This window comes from Arvicanthis niloticus, chromosome 30 (genome assembly GCF_011762505.2).
Source record: "Arvicanthis niloticus isolate mArvNil1 chromosome 30, mArvNil1.pat.X, whole genome shotgun sequence".
NCBI lineage: Eukaryota > Metazoa > Chordata > Mammalia > Rodentia > Muridae > Arvicanthis > Arvicanthis niloticus.
In genome coordinates, this window is record NC_133438.1 from 15,704,684 (window position 1) to 15,727,430 (window position 22,747).

The 22,747-nt window shown below is 37.4% G+C and overlaps 1 protein-coding gene across 11 annotated transcripts in view; it reads right to left on the minus strand.

Annotated features, from left to right (window-relative positions):
- Positions 1–22,747, minus strand: part of Ptprk (protein tyrosine phosphatase receptor type K) — a 501,415-nt gene that overhangs the window by 98,985 nt on the left and 379,683 nt on the right. For all 11 annotated transcript variants that reach the window (XM_076927962.1, XM_076927965.1, XM_076927961.1 and 8 more), the window contains exons 8-11: positions 15,118–15,420; positions 9,340–9,449; positions 7,634–7,835; positions 4,688–4,793 (exon numbers count right to left, since the gene is read on the minus strand). In XM_076927962.1, coding sequence (XP_076784077.1) covers positions 4,688–4,793; positions 7,634–7,835; positions 9,340–9,449; positions 15,118–15,420 — 721 coding nt within the window. The remainder of the gene's footprint in view (positions 1–4,687; positions 4,794–7,633; positions 7,836–9,339; positions 9,450–15,117; positions 15,421–22,747) is intronic.

Consider the following 22,747-nt stretch of genomic DNA (forward strand, 5'->3'; position numbering starts at 1 on the left):
ATCTTTCCAATTCATTTTTATTGAAAGTTCAAAATATTACTGATTAACTTAAAACTTAATATATAAGTGTTAAGAATCTTCCTTTAATACTCAAAACATAACTTGTGTTTAAATATTAAAAGTGAAACAATAAACTTTGGTTAAAGACATCTAAAAGTCATTTTTAGTTTTGTGGTATAGGCCACAGGACAACTTCCCTTCCATTTCAAGGAGCAGAAGTGAATTCTGCTGTTGCTCAGTGTATATGATACATATTATGGGCAGTTTCCTGATTAGATGCTTATAAATATGGAGCTAGAATCAAAGCTACATAGGTCTGCCCTGAGATTTAACAACAACAACAATAAAATTACCATGTTAATCTGTGAGTGTGGTTAAAGGTTTTTATGCTGCATCAACTCATGGGGCAAGTAAAAAACAAAGTAAACATCAGTATACACATTATTTCATATTTTCTCTAAGAATCTATTCTTAAAGCTGCAGGAGAAAGACACTCAGCTCTGAAGTTTCAGTGCCATGTGAAAACATATTCCCAAGATCCCTCGCCATCGAGACACGGCTTGCTCTATTCTATTGCCAGGATTCTGAAGGCCAAGAGTTGAGGTAGTCATTTTTTTCTGATTGCCAAAGCATTCCAGGCTCTCCATTGACCCACTCCTAATATACAAGAGCTGGTTTTCCTGTTATTCCTCCTCTCTATGTAAGAATTGTCAAGCTACCAAATCACCAAACTCAAGATCCTGGCATTCGCTTAAACAAGTGTTCATTCCCTGTATTCTTTTCTCATTCTTCAGCATGCCATTTTGTCTCAGGCTTGTCCCTCATTCTACAAGTCAGACTTCATACTTTAGACTGGGATTAACATTAACCCAAATCCTTGTCTTTCATCTCTCTTGCTTTCACTATTTTCCAATATGCATTATTCATTTAAAGCTATAAGGACTCCTGTGATTTACATGCCATACACAGTCAAAGGTTCCTTCCATCCTCTTTACAGAATTAATACAGAGTTAATGTACTTCTGTCTTGAATAACTCCCTGACTGCTTCCCCTCTGAGTATCGTTTTCTAGGTCCAATGCATACATACTTTGAGGTAAAAGGAATGGCTGGAGAAGTCATGATTACACCACATTCTCTTTGAGTCTTGTCATTCATTCATGGATATTATTCAGGATGTCATGGCCTCATAGTCAGAACCCCCAGGAAGAGCCTCGCAAAATCTGGGACTAAAACAGCACTCCAAATCACTACTTTGCTATCTCTTGAAGTGCTCATAGTCTCTTCTCAAAGGAAACCCTGGCCGACCTCATTTCTTCTCCTCCTTAAAATGCTGGATGGAACCCCAAATTTTTTCTCTGCCGGCGTTACCTTCATGCCAGGGAGTCCCTCGCACTCCACACCGGATGACTATTTCCGATATCTAGATTAACCGCTGGCATGCAAAGATGCTATGGAATCTGTGAATTTGGGGGAACCATTGTTAATTTTAGCTTTCAAATAAGCCTATGCTAAAGTGAATGTACAAGTGCTAGATAATTAAGATTTCTTAGTTAGTATAACAAGATTTGGAAGGAAAGCTTGACATTATGAAGATCAAGAGAAAGAAAGTCCATTTGTAGCAGGGTTGGGACAAACGGACGGTGAAATGCAAGCCAGCAAACACTAGCGGTATTATAGAAAGGGAAAATAGGCCAAATATTCAGGTCCGATGTCTGAGTACTGCTGGGAAGTTTTGAGGTTTAGCTAGAGGTTAAGAGATGTGGTATCCTGCAAAGACGCAAAGTAGAACAGGAGTAACGTTTACAGCAACCACACCTCGAGAAATTAAGCAGGAAGTAAATACTTTAAAGGAAAGTTGGCATGACAGAATGGGATCCCAGAAATGATTTGTAGAAGCAGACCATAGACTCAGTGCTGGTAAAACCGATCACCCCACTGCATGAGGCTCTGACTTTAAAGCCATGGGGCACTGGTCTAGACCACCTCAGAATCAGACCCCAGTGCCTTGCATGCATGGTTGGAGGGAGGGAAACGGTCAGTGGGAAGGAAGATAAGACTTGACTAAAGGATGCCAAAAGCAAGGGAGGCAAAGTCCAAACTCAGTAAATGCCAAACTGCTGTGCTGCCTGTCTATTCAAGTGTAGCCCTGCCTGTTGGCGCCACCTGCAGGTGCTCTACACAAATGCTGCTAAAAATAAAGACGGCCTTGATTGGATTAACATGTTGGAAAACATACTGTTCTTCCCTTTTAGGAGCCTTCACTTACTGCCTTTGGCAAATATTCATATTAACTTATTTCTTATTTGAATAGCCTAGTATATAGGTCAGTTGCGTGATTGTGCACGTTTGTGCGTGCAGCGTATGTGAAAGTGTGCACTCACACACATGCATTCCTTCATTTATTCCCTCTGTTATTACTCTCCACCTTATTTTTGGATCGGGTCTCTCACTGACCCTGAGGTTATGCCATGTCAGCCATGCTGGTTGGCCAATGAGCTCCTGGGATTGGCCTTTCTCCATCCCCTGATTCTGGTATTATAGGCAAATGTGGTCTCTCTTGGCTTTCACAGGGTTTGTTGGCCAATTATTCAAAATTATTCAAAGGTCCTCATGTGTGCACAGCAGGCAGTCTTACCTACTGAATGGTCTCTCCAGCCCTTCAACTTGCTTTCTGAGAACTATTCATCTATACTGTGTAATTTGGAGTTACTAGCCAGTGGGCTCAATTCCAGAAAAGGTCAAACGTATTGCTAGCAAGTTTAATGAAGTACATTTCCATGCCAGAGAAAGATAGATGACTATTAAGAATTATTTCTGCATAGCTACTGGTTTACATCACATGAATTATAAGTAATTAAAAATCATGTATACATAAAGGCAAGCAGGAGAGAAGAAAGTCATTTAATCAAACACGTAGAAAATACACAGAATTTCTGACCCCTGTCAATCAGCTTGGAATCTACATGATGGACTGACCCCTGACTCTGTTGTATCTTTGGCTTATAATATTGAGCAGGGTGACAGGCACTTAATGAATGGTCAAAATTTGCAGAAATTTTTTGATTAAGTGAACAAAGTTAGTCATATAAATTACACAGCACAGTCGTTTAATAATAATGATAATAATACATGAAGAAAAGTTGACTTCACTTAACATTTTTAAAGATTTAAAATAGTTTTGAGATTTTATTTATTTATTTTTGTTTTTGGTTTGTTTGGGTTTTTTTTTTTTTTTTTGAACATATGTCTGTATACCACATATGTGCAGTGTCCGTGGATGCCAGAGAGGACACTGGATTCCCTGTGACAAGATATTTCAGGTATTTGTGAGCCAAAATGTGGATGCTAGGGGTTGAATCAGTTTCCTCTGGAAGAGCTGTTAGTCCTTTACACTGAGCCATCTCTCCAGACCATAACAAACTTTAAAAAATAAACACAACTACCTGGAATCCGCTTAAACTTCAGGAACAGATTGAGCACTTACAAAGTAAGTTTGGTCCCTAGTAGGGATACATGAATGGCCGTGATTACATGTCAATAGAGAAGGACACCAAGTCCATGTGAATGGGGCATTTTCTCTTCCTCTTCAAAGGAACAATCAAAATGATTCAGAGATCACTGATTCATGAACAGTAATGTATACTGACTTAAATGTTTAAGTAGCTGGTATTCTAGAAGCATCTAAGTTCCAGGCATATTAGTGACCTCTCTTGTTCTCTTGTTATGTGGTGGTGCACAGAATTTTAGCCAGATAAGGATTGCAAGTTTTCCTTGTGACTCATGTTCTTATATCAACATATTTTTATTCATGAAAAAAAAAACTGTACAACTCTGAGAACAAAAGACATCTGTTTCCTTTGTTTTACATACAGGACAGAGATTAATCTGCTTTTGAAAGAATTTATAAATAGCACAAAACTCAGTCCTGCTGTCTGATATGCCTTTATGGTTTTCTTATCAATATTATACCTATATAAATTATACCTATATGATTTTCTTATCAATATTGATTAATAAAATGTCTGCATAGCTATTGGTTTCCATCAGATTCTTGAAGAGCCATCTATAGTTGTTCAAAATTTAAAAGGCTTAAGTAATTTTAGTAATCTCTAAAAATGACATGGATCAGAATGTTCTTTTGAAATGGATCCTTTTTTTTTTTTTTTTTTTTTTTTTTTTTTGGGAAAGAATAGCAGTAGTAGAGGAGAGATTTTAATATTAAAAAGATAACGGAACCAGCAAGCTGAACTTTAATATTTATTATGAAATTTCTGACAATTTAAGAACTGAAAGACCACAGGGGCTTGATCTGCTATTATTCTTTCTTCTGCGTTATTTCCTCAACAGTTTCCTAGCGATTTTAGGTAAAATTACTCATAAGAGTTATAAGAGTTAGACAAGAGTTACTTCCTTGTACAATTTGACAAATACCTTCAAGGTACAAATCCCAGTACTGGAAGTTAAATGAAACAGGATACCAGGAAAAACCAAACAGAGAGCAATAGTCTTAGATGGCACAGAAATGCCCTCGGAAGTGTCCTCTTTGTTATCGGTCTATTTGTTATCTTTGTTCAAATGAATAAACAGAAACAAGGCAAACAAACAAACAACGTTCTTAGGTGCTAAGCAACCACAGGAAGACACTTCTCCCACTGGCTGCTTTTCCTTTAACCCCACCCCTCTTACCTGATAGGAGCCCCTTTGGCTTGTGCCGGTCTCAACAGTACTGTGATGGTAGTGGCGGTTTCATTCAGAGAGGCATCAACCCCTTCATAGTCAGGTAAGCTTGGAGCTGAAAAGAGACCAACGAGGCGAAGAGAAAGTTCAATCGACTCATAGTGATATATTATAGGCTGCTATGAATAAATGATTCCCCTTAAGGGGAAATCAATTTAATTCCTAATTAACTGCAGTGAACCTTATTTTATGGCATGACACCGAACCTTAACCCTAGTAGAAGAAGCTAGAAAGGCGACGTTGTTGAATTTTAAGAAGCAGTCTGGGGACTTGTAGTCATTCAAAAGACTTTGTGTCGATACTTTGGTTTCAGCTTCTCAAGGTCTTTAACCCAGCAAGGAAGAGGCGGGAAAGTGGGAGGAGGAGGAGGCTCAGCCCTGGCTGGGGAGTGACACATGAAGGCCAGAGCTGTGCACGGCAGAAGGGAGTTACTGGCTACCTGGTGTTTACAGCCATTCATTTTAAATAAGCGAAAGAAAGGTCCAATATCTTCTCATGCATGTGACCACAAGGGAAACATAATTGCTAGCTCTGGTGGACTGGAAAGAAAATTCATAGTTCTCCGTCGCCAAGGGCTACTACATTAATTTGCAAATAGTTGAACACACACATTTTCAAAATGTGGGATAGTGTTTAATTGTGTTCTGGGAATTTTCCAAACCTTGAGTAGGAAGGAGTTTCAGTTTGTTTTCACCACGTAGAAGGATGTTTAAGGGAATGAGACCTACTGAAACATGTAGATTACCAGTTATATTTGAAAAGTCAAGTGATGGTTACGAAAAGCAAAACCTATGCAAAGTTGTATGTGTTGTGATTTAGACACAGGCCCGGACATGAAACCAAAATTAAGAGTTAAGACTTTGTGAACCCAAGTTCTATAAATAGAAAATATACACTCAATAAACTCGAATAATCAAAAGATGCACACAATTAATTTGGCAAAACAGTACACACTTTTTTTTGTTTGTTTGTTTGTTTTTCGAGACAGGGTTTCTCTGTGTAGCTCTGGCTGTCCTGGAACTCACTCTGTAGACCAGGCTGGCCTCGAACTCAGAAATCCGCCTGCCTCTGCCTCCCAAGTGCTGGGATTAAAGGCATGCGCCACCACCTCCCAGCAACAGTACACACTTTTATACAAGTTAATTAGTATTTGTATGACTGTTTTGCCGGAATGAATGTCGGTGTACCACATGCATGCCTGTGCCTGTGCCTGTAGAAGTCAAGAGACTATCAGATCCCCAGAAACTGGAGTTACAAATGGTTATGGGATACCCTCTTCCCACGAGAAGAGTAGCCAATGCTTTTAACCACTGAGCCACCACTCCAGCTTCTTCCTAAATTAACATTTTAAATGTGGAGGGAAAAGCAATTATTAGACTAAAGGGATAGATAGCTATACATTATCTTAAAATTTCAGTAACCTCACAGTAAGTCCAAAGCATAGTATCAGGAATTATATTTTTAAAGTGCAAAAAAAAATTCTCTGTTAAGTCACGGTAGTAAAATTAGATTAAAATAAATCAGAAGAAAAAAAACTGGACTAGTGTTTTGGTGTATATAAATTTTCTGTTTATCATGCTGAACAGGGTATCTAAGACTTGAAAATTGTATAAAACTTGTGTGTGTGTGTTTATAAATCAGAAATATGTAGTTCCTCAACGCTTTCTGTTTTATAAGCTTATGTAAATCTTACAGCAATTTCTATAGAAAAATTCAACAGTCGCTCATCCTGCAAGGTAGGAAATTTGTCGGGATATTCACGATGTCTTATTTTCTAATAAAGTAACCTAATAAATATTTTTAATTGATGACTTCCATTAGGAAACAAAATGGCAATTTAATATGTTATAATTCCTTAATATGGATATTCTAAAACATTAGTTTTACTAGAATATTAATGTGAATCAAATCATATGCAAATGAAATATCGAAATTACTTTTACTCCTGACATAAATTTAAAAAATTTTTTATTTTATTCAATACATTTCCAAATAAAGCTTAAAATGACTCAAGACAATGTGATTCAAGACAATGACAAAAATACGGAATGTTAACTGGGAAGGGCTGCTGCTATATGCTGTGTAAAATTACTACAGAGAGAATTCACAAAATAGAAACATGCTTAGACTTAATTTTCAAAAACCCCTCTTTAGTTACACATAGCATACACATATTTTTTGTAATCTTAAAACATGACAAAATATTTTATTAACTAGAATAGACTTAGAATGTGTGATAGTGTGTATGTGCAGAGGGAACCTACCCAGGTTTAACTGGGGATCTTCCTGAAGGAGAACTAGAATCTATAAACAATCTAGTCCAGTCAGATTATAAAACTGAACGTAATAGAAGGTAAAATTTAGTCACATTTACTTATCAATTCAAGAGTCTCTTGCATGTTCCTATTCTGAGAATTTGATGCATTTATGAGACACTTTTTATGCACAGGAGAGGACAGTTTCATTTGTTTACAATAATCAGAATGTTGGGGAAATGTGACAGAGACAAGGTGTGAGATATTCTAATTCCAGAGTGAAAGACCTCCGCTGCTTCTTAGATAACATCCATCTGTCTGTAGCAGGCGACTGATACTCAAAGGCACAATAAAAGGTCTCTCAAAGATTATGAACTTGAAAAGAGTTTACGTAAAGAAATACTGTAACTTTTTAAGACTACTGTCATTTTTGTGACTGTTGGCAAACTGTTTGGATTACAGCATAGAACCAATAATGAGTTGTTTTCAAATGTCTGAATAAAGTGCCCTGGACCTCAGGCGGCGAGAGTAAAGGCTTACTAAGCTACATGTGAACACAGTATAGAACTGAATGTCTAGAATATGTTACGGCAAACCAGGAGCATGGGCCTTCCAGCTTCTACGTTACTCATTTGCTTACCTGAGATATTTGTGGTCACATTGATGGCTGTGGCTGGCCCAAAGCCTTTGACAGTGCTGGCTCTTATGAAAAACTGGTAGGTGGTTCCAGGATGAAGATTCATAAATACATGGTGTGTGCTATTCCATAAATTTGATACAGTCTGCAGGGGCCCAGCCACTGGAACAGCAGGGTCAAAGGATCTTATGCTGCTATAGCTCACCTGTGGTGGCAAATATAGTCCCCATTACATATCAACTGAAGGAATAATAAATTGTAACTAAACCCTTTCTAAATAACATAGTATGAGAGAGCTTCAAGCCGTCCTGTCTTCCTATTTCTTCTACTTTTATTTTGATGTTGTTATTTCTGGCATCTCTCATTTACCATCTCTCTGTCATTTCTCTACCAATCCATCATCTATCAATCTATCTATCATCTACCAGCTACCTATCATTTATCTATGTTTATCTATCTTTCTATCTATTTGTCATCTTCTATCTCTATTTTGGTATGGTTATATCTAGTATGTATCACATCTACCAATTATCTATCTATTATCTATCATCTATCTATCAACATCTATCTTCTATCATCTATCTTTATGTATCTAATATGAACATCATCTACCAACCCATCATCTTTCTATTATCTATCAATCTATGTCATTAGTTTTCTATCATCTATCATGCAACTACTAATAGATGTTGCTGTATGTCTAATTTGTCAAATACTAAAACGTTGAAAAATCTACCAAAAAATGGCTATACTTGAATATGCATGCTACACACAAAACGTTTTGTACATACTTTAAAGTGCATGAAAACAGAAAGTCTTCATCAAAAGTATGCCATTCTTCATCTTTTGTCTAGGGTAACAGTGAGTTCTAGCAACAGTTAGCAGCACAGGTTAGTATTCTGCACTGCTTGGGAAAGGGATACAAGTTCAAGAACAGAGTGACTGTAGGGCCATTTGTGCTAACTTAGAAAGAATGTGTCTCAAAACAATAAAACAAAACAAAGGAGATAGAAAACTAGCATTCAGATACACAGACATAGTCAAAACATCCTCATCCCTAAAATTCATTCTTAAGCACTAGAAACAGAAATATTTATTCTGTAATCAGCATTGACTATACACCAGAAAAACCTCACAACTATGCAATTAAAAATATCCATTTGAAAGTGATGAGGAAAGGTATGAAATTCCATTTTAATAAAAACATTAAAAAAAAATTCATCATTCTCCTCGGTGTCTTATATTTGAAAATATGGTGATTTATATTCAAAGGTACAATGAAATTCTGAAATAGGTTTTTAATCTGTTTTGCTTTGGGGGGACTATTAATTACTTACTTTGAAAACCTGGCATTCAATGGCCTCTCCTTAAGCACAGTGTGATAATGGTTTCTTAATTTTAGCAATACGGATTTAGCATTTTCACATGTAATTATTCATTATAACCATTAATTGGGTTTGACAAGGATATAGTCCAGTTATCCACATATATAGACACAAAAACTAGCCTATATTCTAAGAATTTGAAATTCTAGATACTGTGTAGTTATTAATTTTCAAATCAAATAATGTATGAATTAGGACAAAGGAGAGCTAATGATGTTTTAACCCTCCCATCCCCACCTTTCTCCTTTCCATCCTTCTCTCCCAACCTTCTCCTTTTTGCCTCTCCTTTGGACTACCTGCCAACCAGCGCCCTTTCCCTCATACCTCATACTGAGTGATAATTCCATTTGGTTCCAATGGCTCTTTCCAGTTCAGGAAGATCTTGTTTTCAAAGGATGTTCCTTGGAGGGATTTGACTGGCACAGGCCCGGGCACTAGGAATACAAGCATTGGTGATAAGAAGATGTACAAACGATGTTGAGAACTCATCATGTCAACCAGATGAGCACAGTTTGAAGGAGAGACCATCAGGCGAAAATGCGTCTTTAAAAATAAAATCAGCACACGAACAGTATGCACACGTGACTCCAAAATGGACATCGAAACCCAGGCTGCAAGATTCTCCAGCAAGAACCAGAGAAATCAATGTAAAGTTATTTTTATTCGAATGAATATTCAATCACCATGGAGGATTGCATAGTCGTGTACTCTGGTTTCCTCTGTTGTATACCTCTGATAACATGAGGTTCTTTTTTGTAATTTGCTTCGAGAATAGTGATGCATCTCCTTGAAAGATTTTTTGAAGATTATGATAATCCCCCAAAGAGGTTCCATCAACAAAGTTCATAAAATAATGAATTATAATCATAATTAATGCTCCTTACACTCAAAAGCCAAATCACATAGCACTGACTTGAAATGTCATTAAAAAACCACCCTGACTTTTGTAGCTATACTTATTAAATTTTCTATAATTAAAAAGATGGCATTGATTATTATAATTTTTAAAAAGATGTTAAAGATGAATATGCTAAAATGTAATTCCTTCGTGTTTCTAAATGAAGCTTACTTTTTAATTTTCAGCTAAGAAAGAGGATTATTAAGAGCAGTCTGGTTTAAAAATTCAAGTATTTCTCAATTTGTATGCTTTAGCCGTTTGTCAGAGCTGAGGATGGGGCTCGGGGCTTGGCCACACAAGCCAGTGCTCTACCACTGAGCTGTCTTGGACACTTTACTATAGTCTTTGTTTCCTTTTTATTTGTTGTTGTTGCTGTTTGTTTTGGGCAAGGTCTAATGCACACATTGGCTTTTCGCTCTATGTAGCTGAAGATGACCTGAGCCTGTGACTCTTTGCCTCTTCCTCCAGAACGCTGAGGTTACAAGAATGTGCCACTGTGCTCTGTTAGATGCCAGAGCACCGTGCATGTTAGGCAAGCATTAGAACATTGCCCAATGTTTATTTGTGAAAGCCTTATAATTTGCAAAATCTCAAGTTATTAATTAGTGATGTATCAGTTATTGTTGCAAGCTACAAGATATTTCTATTATGTGTTTTCCTTTTATGTATTTTACTTTAAAACCACGGTATTTATTCACACAATCCAGATTCTTCTTCAGTGATGCTTTACAATACATATCATCCCACACACTTGGCTTAAAAGTTCCTTTTTGAAAATATCAACCCTGTATTAGGCAAGTATGGTTTTTAATTAATATTTTCCTCAAACCCAACGTTTCAGTGAACTTCACACATGACATTATCTAGAAATGCTGTTTCAAAGTACAGAGCAATTTCATGAGGATTGAAATAAATTAAAAATCACTGGATCAAAGGAAATGTATTTCTTCATGGCTAGCAGCAGCAAGAAATTCTGAACGATATGTCACAAGACTAAGATTTATTTCATTCTACAAGGAGACTGTGAATAATGTTTTGACCTCTGGGGGCAGGCAACATTAGGTTGCACATAAAACAAAGAAACCCACAGGAAAAAAAAAAAGAAGAAAGAAAAAGAAATCTGTAGTAAACAGAGAGCACGCCAGCCCTGATCTTTGGTCATGCCCAGGACCCCATCAGCATCCCTTACCCTGCCCATTATAGCAGAGATCCTGACAAACATTCTGTGCAAGTTCTGGCAATGCCAAGGCTGCCAGGGACACTGCTTTGTTGTGCAAGGAGATATATGTATATCTGTTGAGTCTGTTTGCGATCACATTCAGGGGAATGTATCCCTTCCCATATTTGTCAGGGCGCTTGGCAGATATGGATAGGAATAGTCAAAACAACAAAAAGCAAGGAACTGCTATTAAAATTTCTGTATCTACAGAACACAATTTGGCCTATAAATTCTATGAAACAGAATGGAGATATTTCAAATTGTTCTTATCTAGGGGTGGTTTAAACTATTTGCATAATTCTGCAGTGATAGATGGACAGACATGAAAATTTGATTTCCTACAACATTGGCATGGTCCTCCCTTCTCATGCATATTCTGCTTTGCCACAATTTTGCTTCAAGTATTTTCAGGTTCTGTTTTCAAGATGCAAAATGTGAGAGAATAGCAAGGCCAAGGTACGCTATACAAGTGAGCATGACTTGAATGAATAACTACTCCAAAATACATATATATGTATACATATATACATAAAGAAAGTGAGGATGATGTACGGGTAAAGACCATATATATATCTATATATCTATATATATGGTATATATACATACATACATATATACATATACACACATATACATATGTGTGTGTGTCTTTACATATATACATAAGGATGAGGTATGGGTACAGGCCAGTTACAGTCATTTATTTTCTACACCGAGGAGGGATGATGTCTATATACACATAGACGATGTTTCAATCTAGTTAGTTTGTCTAAATACAGAATGAACCTCCTAAGGCCGTTTCATGCCTAGCTACAGACTGCATGGATTGTCACTTCATATTTCCACCATAGTAATTTTTAATGGAGACAGAGTGCTGACTTTTGTTCCTGTACTTGTGATTTATCTGTGAGCTGTTTCAGCTAATTTTGTTTTGAGCATGAGAAAGTCCTTCAAATATAACTTCAAAAAAAAAAAGCAGAAAAGAAAAATAAAATAGGTGCGGAGAAAGATTATATTAAATAAGCATTACAGCCTCTAAAATGTAATAAATGTACATTTTCAAATAGCTTTGTAGCCTTAAAAAATGTCCCCAAACCAGGCTTTTCTGCTGAGCTAACTTCATAATATTGATTTTCATGAATGCTAGAATGAAAAATGAAAACAGGACCTTAAACAAAAAAATTCTGCCCATGCATTAAAGAAGCACATATAATAAATTAAGTGTAAATTTTACCCTAAAGTTCTAGTGGGAAATGGCTCTAGCTTTGGGACCTTGATTTATGGAGGTTCCCAGAATTCTTTTCACATAATTATATCTTTTTATTAGATGGCTGATAATTTATTCTTTTTTCTCTGTATATGGAGCAGCAATAATTTAGTAAGACTGACTTAATCAGATCATCATAATCCACCAATCTTTGCAACAATAAGTGCAATTCGGTTGTTCTTCCTCACCTCGGAACCTTGAGATATAACAAGTCTTCTGTGAAGAAATTCCAATTCACGTGAGCAGCCATGAAGAATGTTACTCACAAATACTTCATGAAAGCATCTACATTGGTTATTAAGTATTACTTACAAGAGTAGAAGACAGCCAGGAGGTGGTGGCGCACGCCTTTAATCCCAGCACTTGGGAGGCAGAGCCAGGCGGATTTCTGAGTTCGAGGCCAGCCTGGTCTACAGAGTGAGTTCCAGGACAGCCAGGGCTACACAGAGAAACCCTGTCTCAAAACACCAAAAAAAAAAAGAAAAAAGAAAAAAGAGTAGAAAACAAAGCCTATCACATCTATCACATGAGACACAACCACAGGGATCATGCAGTAGTCAGAGTGTGAAACTCTAATGGTCAACTTCGTATAACTGAAGCCAGCACAGCATACTAAACTGAAGTTTAGGATAACGGAAGCTTATGCAAACACAGAGGTTAAAATAAAAGTGGACCTGAAAATAGTACGGAAATTGAATAGAAAAAAAATCATGCCATTTCTCATTTATAAAACTGATTCTAGACAATATAAACATTATCACTGTGAGTTTGATTGGGTTAGGGCAAAACCCCAGAGCAACTCCTCACCTGCATAGTAACATAGTCATTTGTGCAACAAAATGCAGTTTAAAAAAAAAAAATCACAAAAACCTGACTGCCTTCTTTTGTTTGTAGGAAGGAAGATCAAGATAGTAAAGTATGTCAAAGGATGAAATCAAGGGAAATTGCACTGTTAAGGGGTGAGTGGATAAAAACAGATGACAGCATAAAACTCATGTAGCTGAATCTAAATGTTATCAATTAAGACATCCTGGCTTTAAATGTTAACACTGAGCAATAAAACACGTGGCTATGCTCTTAATACTAGATAAATGGGTTATAAAATGCCCAGTGTGACACAGACCCTGAAACCTCCACGGCACTGCAGAAGGTGTGTGATCCCTGTAGCTCTTCTTGCACATCTGCTTCTACTACTGACCTATGAATCTGTTACCCTCACCTCTTCTTTTCCGCACAGCTAAGTGTTAAGTGTGTGGGAGGTTAGGGGTGATGGACAAGATGGGGGTGAGGTATTATTTAAATGTTGTGACCACATTGCTTTCAAGACGTGAAACAATGTAAGATGTGAGATAGCCGCCACCTTGGTTAACTCAAACAGGATAACACCGCATTCGTAAGGCTCAAGAGATTTTGTAACATGAGACTGATGTCAGACACTGTGTTGCTGCAGTCTGAGCGAAACAATATCCAAGGCTCTTGCTTCTCTGAAGACAAAGCAACAGGACAAACCAGAGTCATTTCCACTTTTCAGAGGGGAAAACTTGAAAGGACTGTTTCTAGAAATTACAGCTCACAGACATATCTTACGGTAGTCAACTTCTACTTGCTAGGTACCAAAAGATACATAGTGGCCTATTGAACACATGAAGGGAGGTGGGGGAGGTGTCTAGCTATAAAATAGATCTTTTGTTCCGAAACTCAAAAAAAAACCGTGGGCCTCTTATCAGACTGTTCCAGGAGAAAATAAGAAGGAATGGAAGCAGAGAAATCTCCAGACTTGACTTAAGCATAGGAGAGCTGGGAGAAGTCACTGTCTATAGAAGAGGTGGATGAATCATAATTCCTGGTAAATTTTGCCTCAGAGCATCATACAGTAGCTTTCATCCAACACAGATTCATTTATAAAAGAAAATTCATTAAAAAGTATCACCTTAAAATATTTAATTGTTAGTAAAATAATAAAGTTAGGGACTTTTGTCTATATCTCTGTTCAATAAGGCACTCTATACATAGTCATGCTGATGATTTGCCATACCATTAGGGAAAGGGCATATATATTATAATATTAATATAAATACACATCCTATTACCTAATTTTTATGAATATAATTTCTTAGATTGTAATAACATCTATAAATATGAAGGCCTGTTATTTTTTAAGGACCTTTAATTTGACTAAAAAAAAAATGCCCTGTACCTTTTCTGTTCTCTCTCTCTCTCTCTCTCTCTCTCTCTCTCTCTCTCTCTCTCTCTCTCTCACACACACACACACACACACACACACTGACTTGCAAGCAGATTGAGCATTTCATCTTCAAATATTAGGAAAACAATTTTAGCTAGTATGGTTTGCAAAACGCACTCACAATGAGTAAGAAAGTGAGTTTGCCAAAAGGTAACTGATATAGTGACATGGATAATAACTTTTTGGCTTTTCACATTTGGTAAGGAGAGCTTTATTCAGGCTTTACTCATTGCTGTTTTAAAAACACAGCACGGGTGCACGCCATTTACTATTTGGATTCTTTTCTAAAGAACACGTGTTTTGTTAGAGGTAAACCGAACTGAGAAAATTTGGTGGGTTTCTGGGTTTGGTTCAGTGATGGATACTTGTAGCGTAAATGTAAAGAAATGATGGTATTCTTTGTCCCCTTCACACACACACACACACACACACACACACACACACACCCCTGAAGATAGCAAGCAGGAGCGTACCATCTTCATCGGTTTGGATGATTGTCTCTTCGCTCTCCTTCCTGCCCTCTGGATTGGTTAGGATCATCTTGAGGCTGACATTTGTGTAAGGTGGCAGATGGTTCACAACGTGCTGAGGGGCTTTGGGGTCCATGTCCAAGCAGTCTGCCCTGCTCTCATTGTGGCCTCGGAAGTAATGGTAGCAGATAGTGACGTTGAAAGTGTGGCAACGAGTGATGTTGTAGCCCAAGGACTCCCAGTCCACCGCGATGCGCCTTGCCTGGATTTCAGCAATCTTTAATGTCTTTGGCGTCCGCATAGGTTCTGCAAAATAAATCAAAGTCGCAGACAGATGTCAACTTGACTGCAAATGCTTTTGGAAGAGTGTAACATTGAACGTGACACGGCATACACAAATCCAGTGAATATTGAGAATCTTTGGTTTTGAGTGTTTTGCCAAGAGAATTTTTGGGTTTTAGTGTTATACCGATTCATGGGTTTATTTTGATAAGTTTTAAAGACTTCCTTCTTTAGTTTTAGAGACTATGACACAACAGTAAGAAAAGAACTAAAACATCAAACAACAATTCCTAGCACTTGGGAACTACGCAGCAAATAAAGACCCAGAAGAGTGGGAACAATGCCTGATGGCTGTCATTGTCCAGTTCCTTGTTTTCCTTCATCATTAAGTGAGTAGATTAGCTCATACATCAGAAGGGACAAGAGTCAATGTGCTCTGCTCGGTGATTTGTCATGTCACTAAGCTATGGTGTGTACTAATTAGTCTAATTGTAACACTAAACTACCATTTACCAAAAATGACACAGCTATTAATTAACACTAATTATTTCAGTAATGGTGTTGCTCATCAACACAAATAGAAGACGTAGAAAAATTACAAGAACACATGTGGATAGTAACACCATCTTCTCGCCTTCCTGATCTTGTGACTTATTTTCTAAGACACTTAGGACTAACAACCCATTCACTGCCATACTAACCAAACAAGGAAGGGACTTCTCACTCAGCTGGAACAAACCAGCATGACAGAACACTCAGAAGACTGGAGTCCATCCATCACTGACTCCCAGCGGTATCCGTTCCTCATGCAAGACTGACTTTAATTGTCTAACTTAATCAAAATAATTACTCTATGAAAGTCAGGGCCATGGTGAACCGTATACAGGGCAGAAACCAGAACACGGCAAAATGTTAAGACATTGATTAGACAAAAGTGAAAAAGCTGAGGCCAAGCTCGAGGTCTTACTCATGCCTTCCTTAACCCACTCAGGGTGGTCGATACCATGGTGAACAACAACAACCTGAAATCAGCAGAGATAAAAGCAAAACAAATGCAAAAGGCCCACATTGGATGTTTTTATACATTTATATATTTGATATTAAAAATCTCAGCTCCATAAAAATAATTAGAATGTAACACAGATGGTAAATCCAAATTGGGAATTCATTTCAATGGCTCTAGTCTGGGACTGGAAACAGTCCCAAGTGCGAGATTCTTTAACATTTCAAAACTAAATATTCCCTATATACACTTACAAATCAAACACTGGTGGAATCTAATGCTTAGGTTTCAAATGTTAGTGGGTGCTCTCCAGACTTCAGTCTGTCTGCTGTACCAGATTTGATCTTGTTTACTGTCCTAAGAGCACACAGAGAGACTGAAAGGATGGCCAAGGCTTTGTAATCATATAGGTCTTTTCACATTTAACTCTATGCTAACCCTTTCCCCACTGGATGATCCATCTAGTGCAGTGGCAATTCCCAGCAGTCTTTGTCTCTGGAATCCAGCAGCTGAATAAATAATACCAGCTATATTACCTCTATTAACCACTAGAGAACCTGTAATATTCACTATGGCTGGAGAGCAACAAGATTTTCCTTAATGGTTATAGTCAACTTGAGTCATACTTTGTCTATAAAGTATTTATATGTACCCAGAATGAAGAAGTAAGAAAACATAAAATATATAAATGAGTGACCCCTAGACATCAATGACAGAAATCACCACAGATAAAAATCTTCTGTTGAGTGATGCTACCTGTTTACATAGATCCTCTCATTCTGAATCTGGTATTTCCAGTTTCTATGCATTTCTCTGTATCTGAGCCATCTTCTTCTTTCTCCGTATCTCTGTTTCACCTCCATGCAGCTGGCAGCTTATTCCGCCATTTAACATTTTCTCAGACACCAGGAAAGAGGTCAGTGCCTTATGTGCACCCCGAGTTCTCACATAGCTCAGAGTTAGCAGAGAATGGATAACTTACTGTCTTGATTAACTTTTGTCAAACCTGGACGGAACTGAGAAGAGGGAGTTGGAACTGTGGAATTGCCTTCATCAGACTGGCATGAGGGTGAGGGTATGAGCCATTTTCTTGATGTTTATTGATATCGGAGGGCCCAGCCTGCTAGGGCTGCGCTACCCCTGGGCAGGTGGCCCTGGGTTGTATAGGAAAGCGGACTGAACAGTTGTGAGGAGCAAGCAGGTAAACATTAAACCTCCACAGACTTGCCTCCGGTCCTGCCTCCAGGATTCTGCTTGAGTTTTTCCCCTGAATTCCCTTGATAATGGAGTCTAATTATAAGAAGTAATAAAGCCTTTCCTCTCCAAATTTTATTTATTTATTATTTTTATCACAGTGATAGGAACCAAACGAGGACAATTACTTACTACATAAAAGTTCACTGGTACACTTGGATAATTTGGTTTATGTGTATTTGAATGTTGCTTGTTTGGCATTCATAGTGAATTACATATGAAACTCAATACAAATCAGGAAAAAGTACATTATTAGTCCTACGCATATATGTCACCATCAAAATTTCCATGCCAATATTTGATTAAGAAAATGATATTTGACTGAAGAATCTTTCAAAGAAGCCAGTAGGTTACTTCCATTCCATTTTCGTTTCCGCAGATTGAGTAACTGCAATCAGCTACCCTGCTCTGGTTAAAACAGAGATTGAAACATAATTTTACATTTTTCATTTTTGCCTTGCTAGATAGTCCGTGCTCTCTTGGCACCCGGTCTCTGCTCATGTTCAAATAGATACAGGCGAGACAAGAAGTGGAAGAAGTTGTTCAGCAAAGTTATCAGAGCCTTAGGGAAAAGCACAATAACGTGGCACTCTTAACACAGTAAATGGTCACATAAAAAGGCCTCCAAGTTATTCATCTAATATGAAACAAAAATGGACTCTTATGGAGGTATGGAAAATGATTCAGAAGGTAGTAAAATGAATAAAACATAGTGTTAGGCCTGAGGAGCTTACCTCTTATTTATTGAAGATGATAAAACAAGAAAACGATTATATTTTGTTTAAGGGGGACATGAATGGAGCACAGGCAGTCTCTCTGAACCCAAGAGGGAGTAATAAGTTCTGCTTGTCAAACTGGGTAGACATGTGCATTAGGTCTCAGAAGACAGAGTCTAGATCTACAGACATATTTTAGATAAATAATACAATAGCGAAAGAAATAAGATGGAAAGAAATGTGGAACATAATTGCGAAAAAAGAAAACTACTATTCCCATTTGGTGGCTTTACAAATACCCAGCTGGATAAAATGTAGGAAAGACTGGACGGACAAACACTGAGAAAATGATGTTGCTGTGCTAGGAGTCTGAGCTGAACTTGAACTAAATTTGTGGACAGAAAGTCAATGTAGTCAACGTAACTGCTTTGGAAAGATAAAGTTGGAGGCTATGTCATATGTAGAGACATTGGGGTAAGGAAATACAATTACTGCAACATGTAAGGATAAAATTTGGGCTAAATAAAAAGAGACATCAGAGACAGACTGACTAGATACCACATAGGAGGAAACAACTGAAAAACTGGGTGAATATTTGGATTCAAGTATATAAATAGGTATTATATAACTATCACTCTCAGACAGAGTATCTTAGAAAATATGGTACTCTTGGGAAAAAAAAATCAAGATACTGCTATTAAGAGGTGAAATGATATAGTGATTCAATATCATTTACTTATTTGCTTTGTTAACCATGGAGTGTACTAGAAACAAGGAATGTGCGGATCCATTTAGCCATGTCCTAATTTAGGAAGTAAGGCAAGCAAGCAATAATTGAACTAATTTATGTTTGAGAAAGTAAAGCATAGAAGCAATAATTGAAGAAATTTGTGTTTTAAATAACTGGGAGGCATTCTGAACAAGAGGTCTGAATAGAGGCATTTGTCTACCTTCATAAAGGAAATGGGTACGTACAACCCTTCAGAGACGAAGGTTGAAGTAAAAGATGGAGAGGGAGTGGCTAGAGGAGAAAGAGGATATGCGGAGCAAAAGGTGGGAGACTGAGGGAAAGAGAGAAACACAACAGAGATATTAAAATAGTGTGTAAGAGAGAATGAGAGTGGCCACAGAATTAGAAAGGAAGAGAGTGGTAATGATTTATAATTACCTATTCATTCAAGGAAGAGCTTAAGACAGTTCACTAAAATCCAGCATATATTTCAAACCCCTGCGACATTCTGCACATCCCAGTGTGATCTTGCTACAAACCACCGGAGTCTAAAATACTGGCCTGTGTTCCTCAGGCCTGAGCTCACGTTCTTATAGATTAAGGAGCCATCTAACCATGCAGCCAGATCTTTATTTGAATAGATATTAATGTTTAGACAAAGTTTTCTATTGTCTTAAGAACCTTAGCTCCTAAAAAACTAATATCATGTTTCACGGATATTCCCCAGAATGGAGAATAGTGATTTGTTATTTTTGTTTGATTTTTTTAATTGAGCCCCAAATTAGTGAAACAAATTGCTCTCAATCATACCCCATCAATTTGGCTACTCATTGTTAAGACTCTTTGTGAATCTGCTATGCATTCTAAACTAAAATGGACAAACTAAACACACCAAATACCCAAGTACTACAAACTCAGATTCATTTTCACATGTGAAAAAAACCCAACCCTTTGTAAAAAAAAAATTGTAAAAAACATTTTTTGTAAAAATGTTAGAAAATTATTTCATTAGATTAAGAGAAGAGCTTCCAAAAAGTATATGTGTGTCTCTCTCTCTATGTGTGTATGTGTGTATGTATGTATGTATGTATGTATTTATATATACATGTATATAAAACATCAACTATAGGAGACTCAGTGGGGTGTCAGAATAGTAAGACAAAGCCTACTTTTGTTTCTAAAATCACATAAGATATTTTCTTCTATTAACTTGGCCTTGGGGTTTGTCAATTGCACAATTTGTTTCTACAACTTGAAGATTTGATAATCTATTTTTGTAACAAACTCGGTGTCGTTACACACCTCTGCAATCATTGTACCCATTTTGCTGTAAGAAAATAATAGCTATGTATCTCACTCTATCTATGGTGTGTGTGTGTGTGTATTCGTGTGTGTGTGTGTGTGTGTGTGTGTGCATGTGTCCGTGCGTGCTTGCGTCTTAAAAGAGAATGATGATTTAATAACAAGCAAGAATTCAGCTTAGGGGAATGAATTTGTCCACTTAGAATCCATGTATGTGGCTGCCTTCCTTCCATCTTGTTTGGTGCTAAGGATCAAACTCAAGGCCCCGTAGAATATCGAGAAAGAAATCTATCCGCGAGCTACACTCTCAGATCCGTCAGTATAGCTTATTCATTTTGTATAACATCAGAGACAAACAGTGGTTTAACTTGAGGTTGGAGATTAGTGAGTCAGGCACTCCTCCACATGGAGGTGGTCAAAGAAACAGTGCATGCTCAACATTAACAGACCATTCACCTTCTTCTTGAAATCACTGTTCCCTGAACATATCTCTCCAACATTGTCAACCAGCAGGTAAGGCTGGATAGACACTGTTTGTTCCCTTAGGACTCATAATGGAGTTGGGAAATCCTAAGAGTACGTGCACTTTGGTGTGCCATGAAGAGCGCTGGAAAAGCAGAGGAAAAAAAGAACAGGAAAGTAATGCAAAGTCCAGTTTTTCTGAAGTCTAACCTTGGCTAGAGGAAGTTTGAGCTCTTTAACAGAGACAACACATACAAACAAACAGGCAGAAACCTTTTTTCTTCTTTCCTTTCCTATGAATTCAAGTAGATCTCTGTACTATTAGGTTTTTCCACTTCCTTCTTTAATGCATGCATCTGCATACATGTATCAGACTGGATGGAAAGAAGTGTGAGGTAAACTTGTGGGAATTGTTATCTCGGTCCATCACAAGGGACAGTGGGATCAAAGTTCAGTCCAAGTCCAAACTCAAGTTGCCAGCCTTGGTTAACAAAGGTCAGTACCAGCTAAACTATCCCACTACTCCATAATATTTCTTAATGCAATAAGAAATGTCAGCACTAGAGACTCCACTAGCTGGCTAAATATTGATCGGCAACATTTACAATTTTCTCTATCCTTTCTAGCACTTATTGTACATTTATTTCTTAGCTACTATAGCAAGAAAGGCAATATTATATCTAAAGTAATTATAAAGGCATGGCAAAAACTGTATTAAGTCCACAGCCAGTATTACACAATTAGCTCATGGGTAAAGATGTCATACTTTGTTGTAATCACTTGACTTTTAAACAGATCAAAGCAGAGATTTAAATCTGCAGAAAGTTATGTTACTTGTTGAGTTCAATTTTGATAGGGTAAAATGAAGAACTATTGTGATTCTCCCCAAATGGTTGGAAAAAAAAAAAAAAGAAAGAAAGAAAGGCCACATGGACATAGGGGACCTGCTGACACTTTGAGCCTCTGTTCCACAGAAAGAATACACTCTAGGTTTCAATAATATAATTTTCTTCTTTCTTTCTTTTTTTTTTTCTTTTCTTCCTTCCTCCTTTCCTTCCTTCTTTGCTTCCTTCCTTTTTCTTTTGGTACAAGACAGGTCAATATTTATAAACATCCTTTTGCAGTGTTGATCTCCATCATTCAGAAGGGGTTAGGAAAACAGACGCTTCAGCAACCGTAAGAGAACAGAGGATCTCTTACGTGTTTCCCTAGAATCAGTTTTTAATGATAAAACTTTCTATCCAGCTGTCAGTCAGAGAAAGATAGAAGGTATCCCAAAGCTCATGAGGAGTAAAAAAAAAAAAAAAAAAAAAAACCAGGAAGATCTTGTCAGTGATGTACACAGACTAGGAACACTGAAGCATGGCCCGAGCTGCTTGCTCCTGGATGTCTTTTCATTTGAAATCTTAGAGGCTCGTTGCAAAACACAATTTCTATTCCATTTATAAAAACAAATACAAGGAAAGTGAATTTTCTGTCAGAGGAGATATTTGCCCGTGTGAACCAAAATAGGAGCAAGATGAAATTTTGGAACACAAGTAAATTAAGAAAATAAATGTGGGAAAGGAAATTGTGACATCATAACAAGGCATTTTTTTTTATTCTTACCTTAAGCATCTGTGTCTTTGTTCTTATTCTCATGGTAAGAACAGAGCGTGATCAAGGTTTTATATTTCACATCTTTTCAATGTTACAGCATCATTAGCCATGCCCAAATAATTTCATCTCTGCTCCCATGGGTCAAGTTGCGTTAATGGCAAGTTGAGGGGATGGCTTGATTAGTGCTGTAACATGAGGGAGCCTCAGGACCAGGAATAATCACAAAGCAACTGTCAGTTCTTTTGGTTTTCTGGCTGAGTGGTTGAAGTGACATGCTTAGACTCA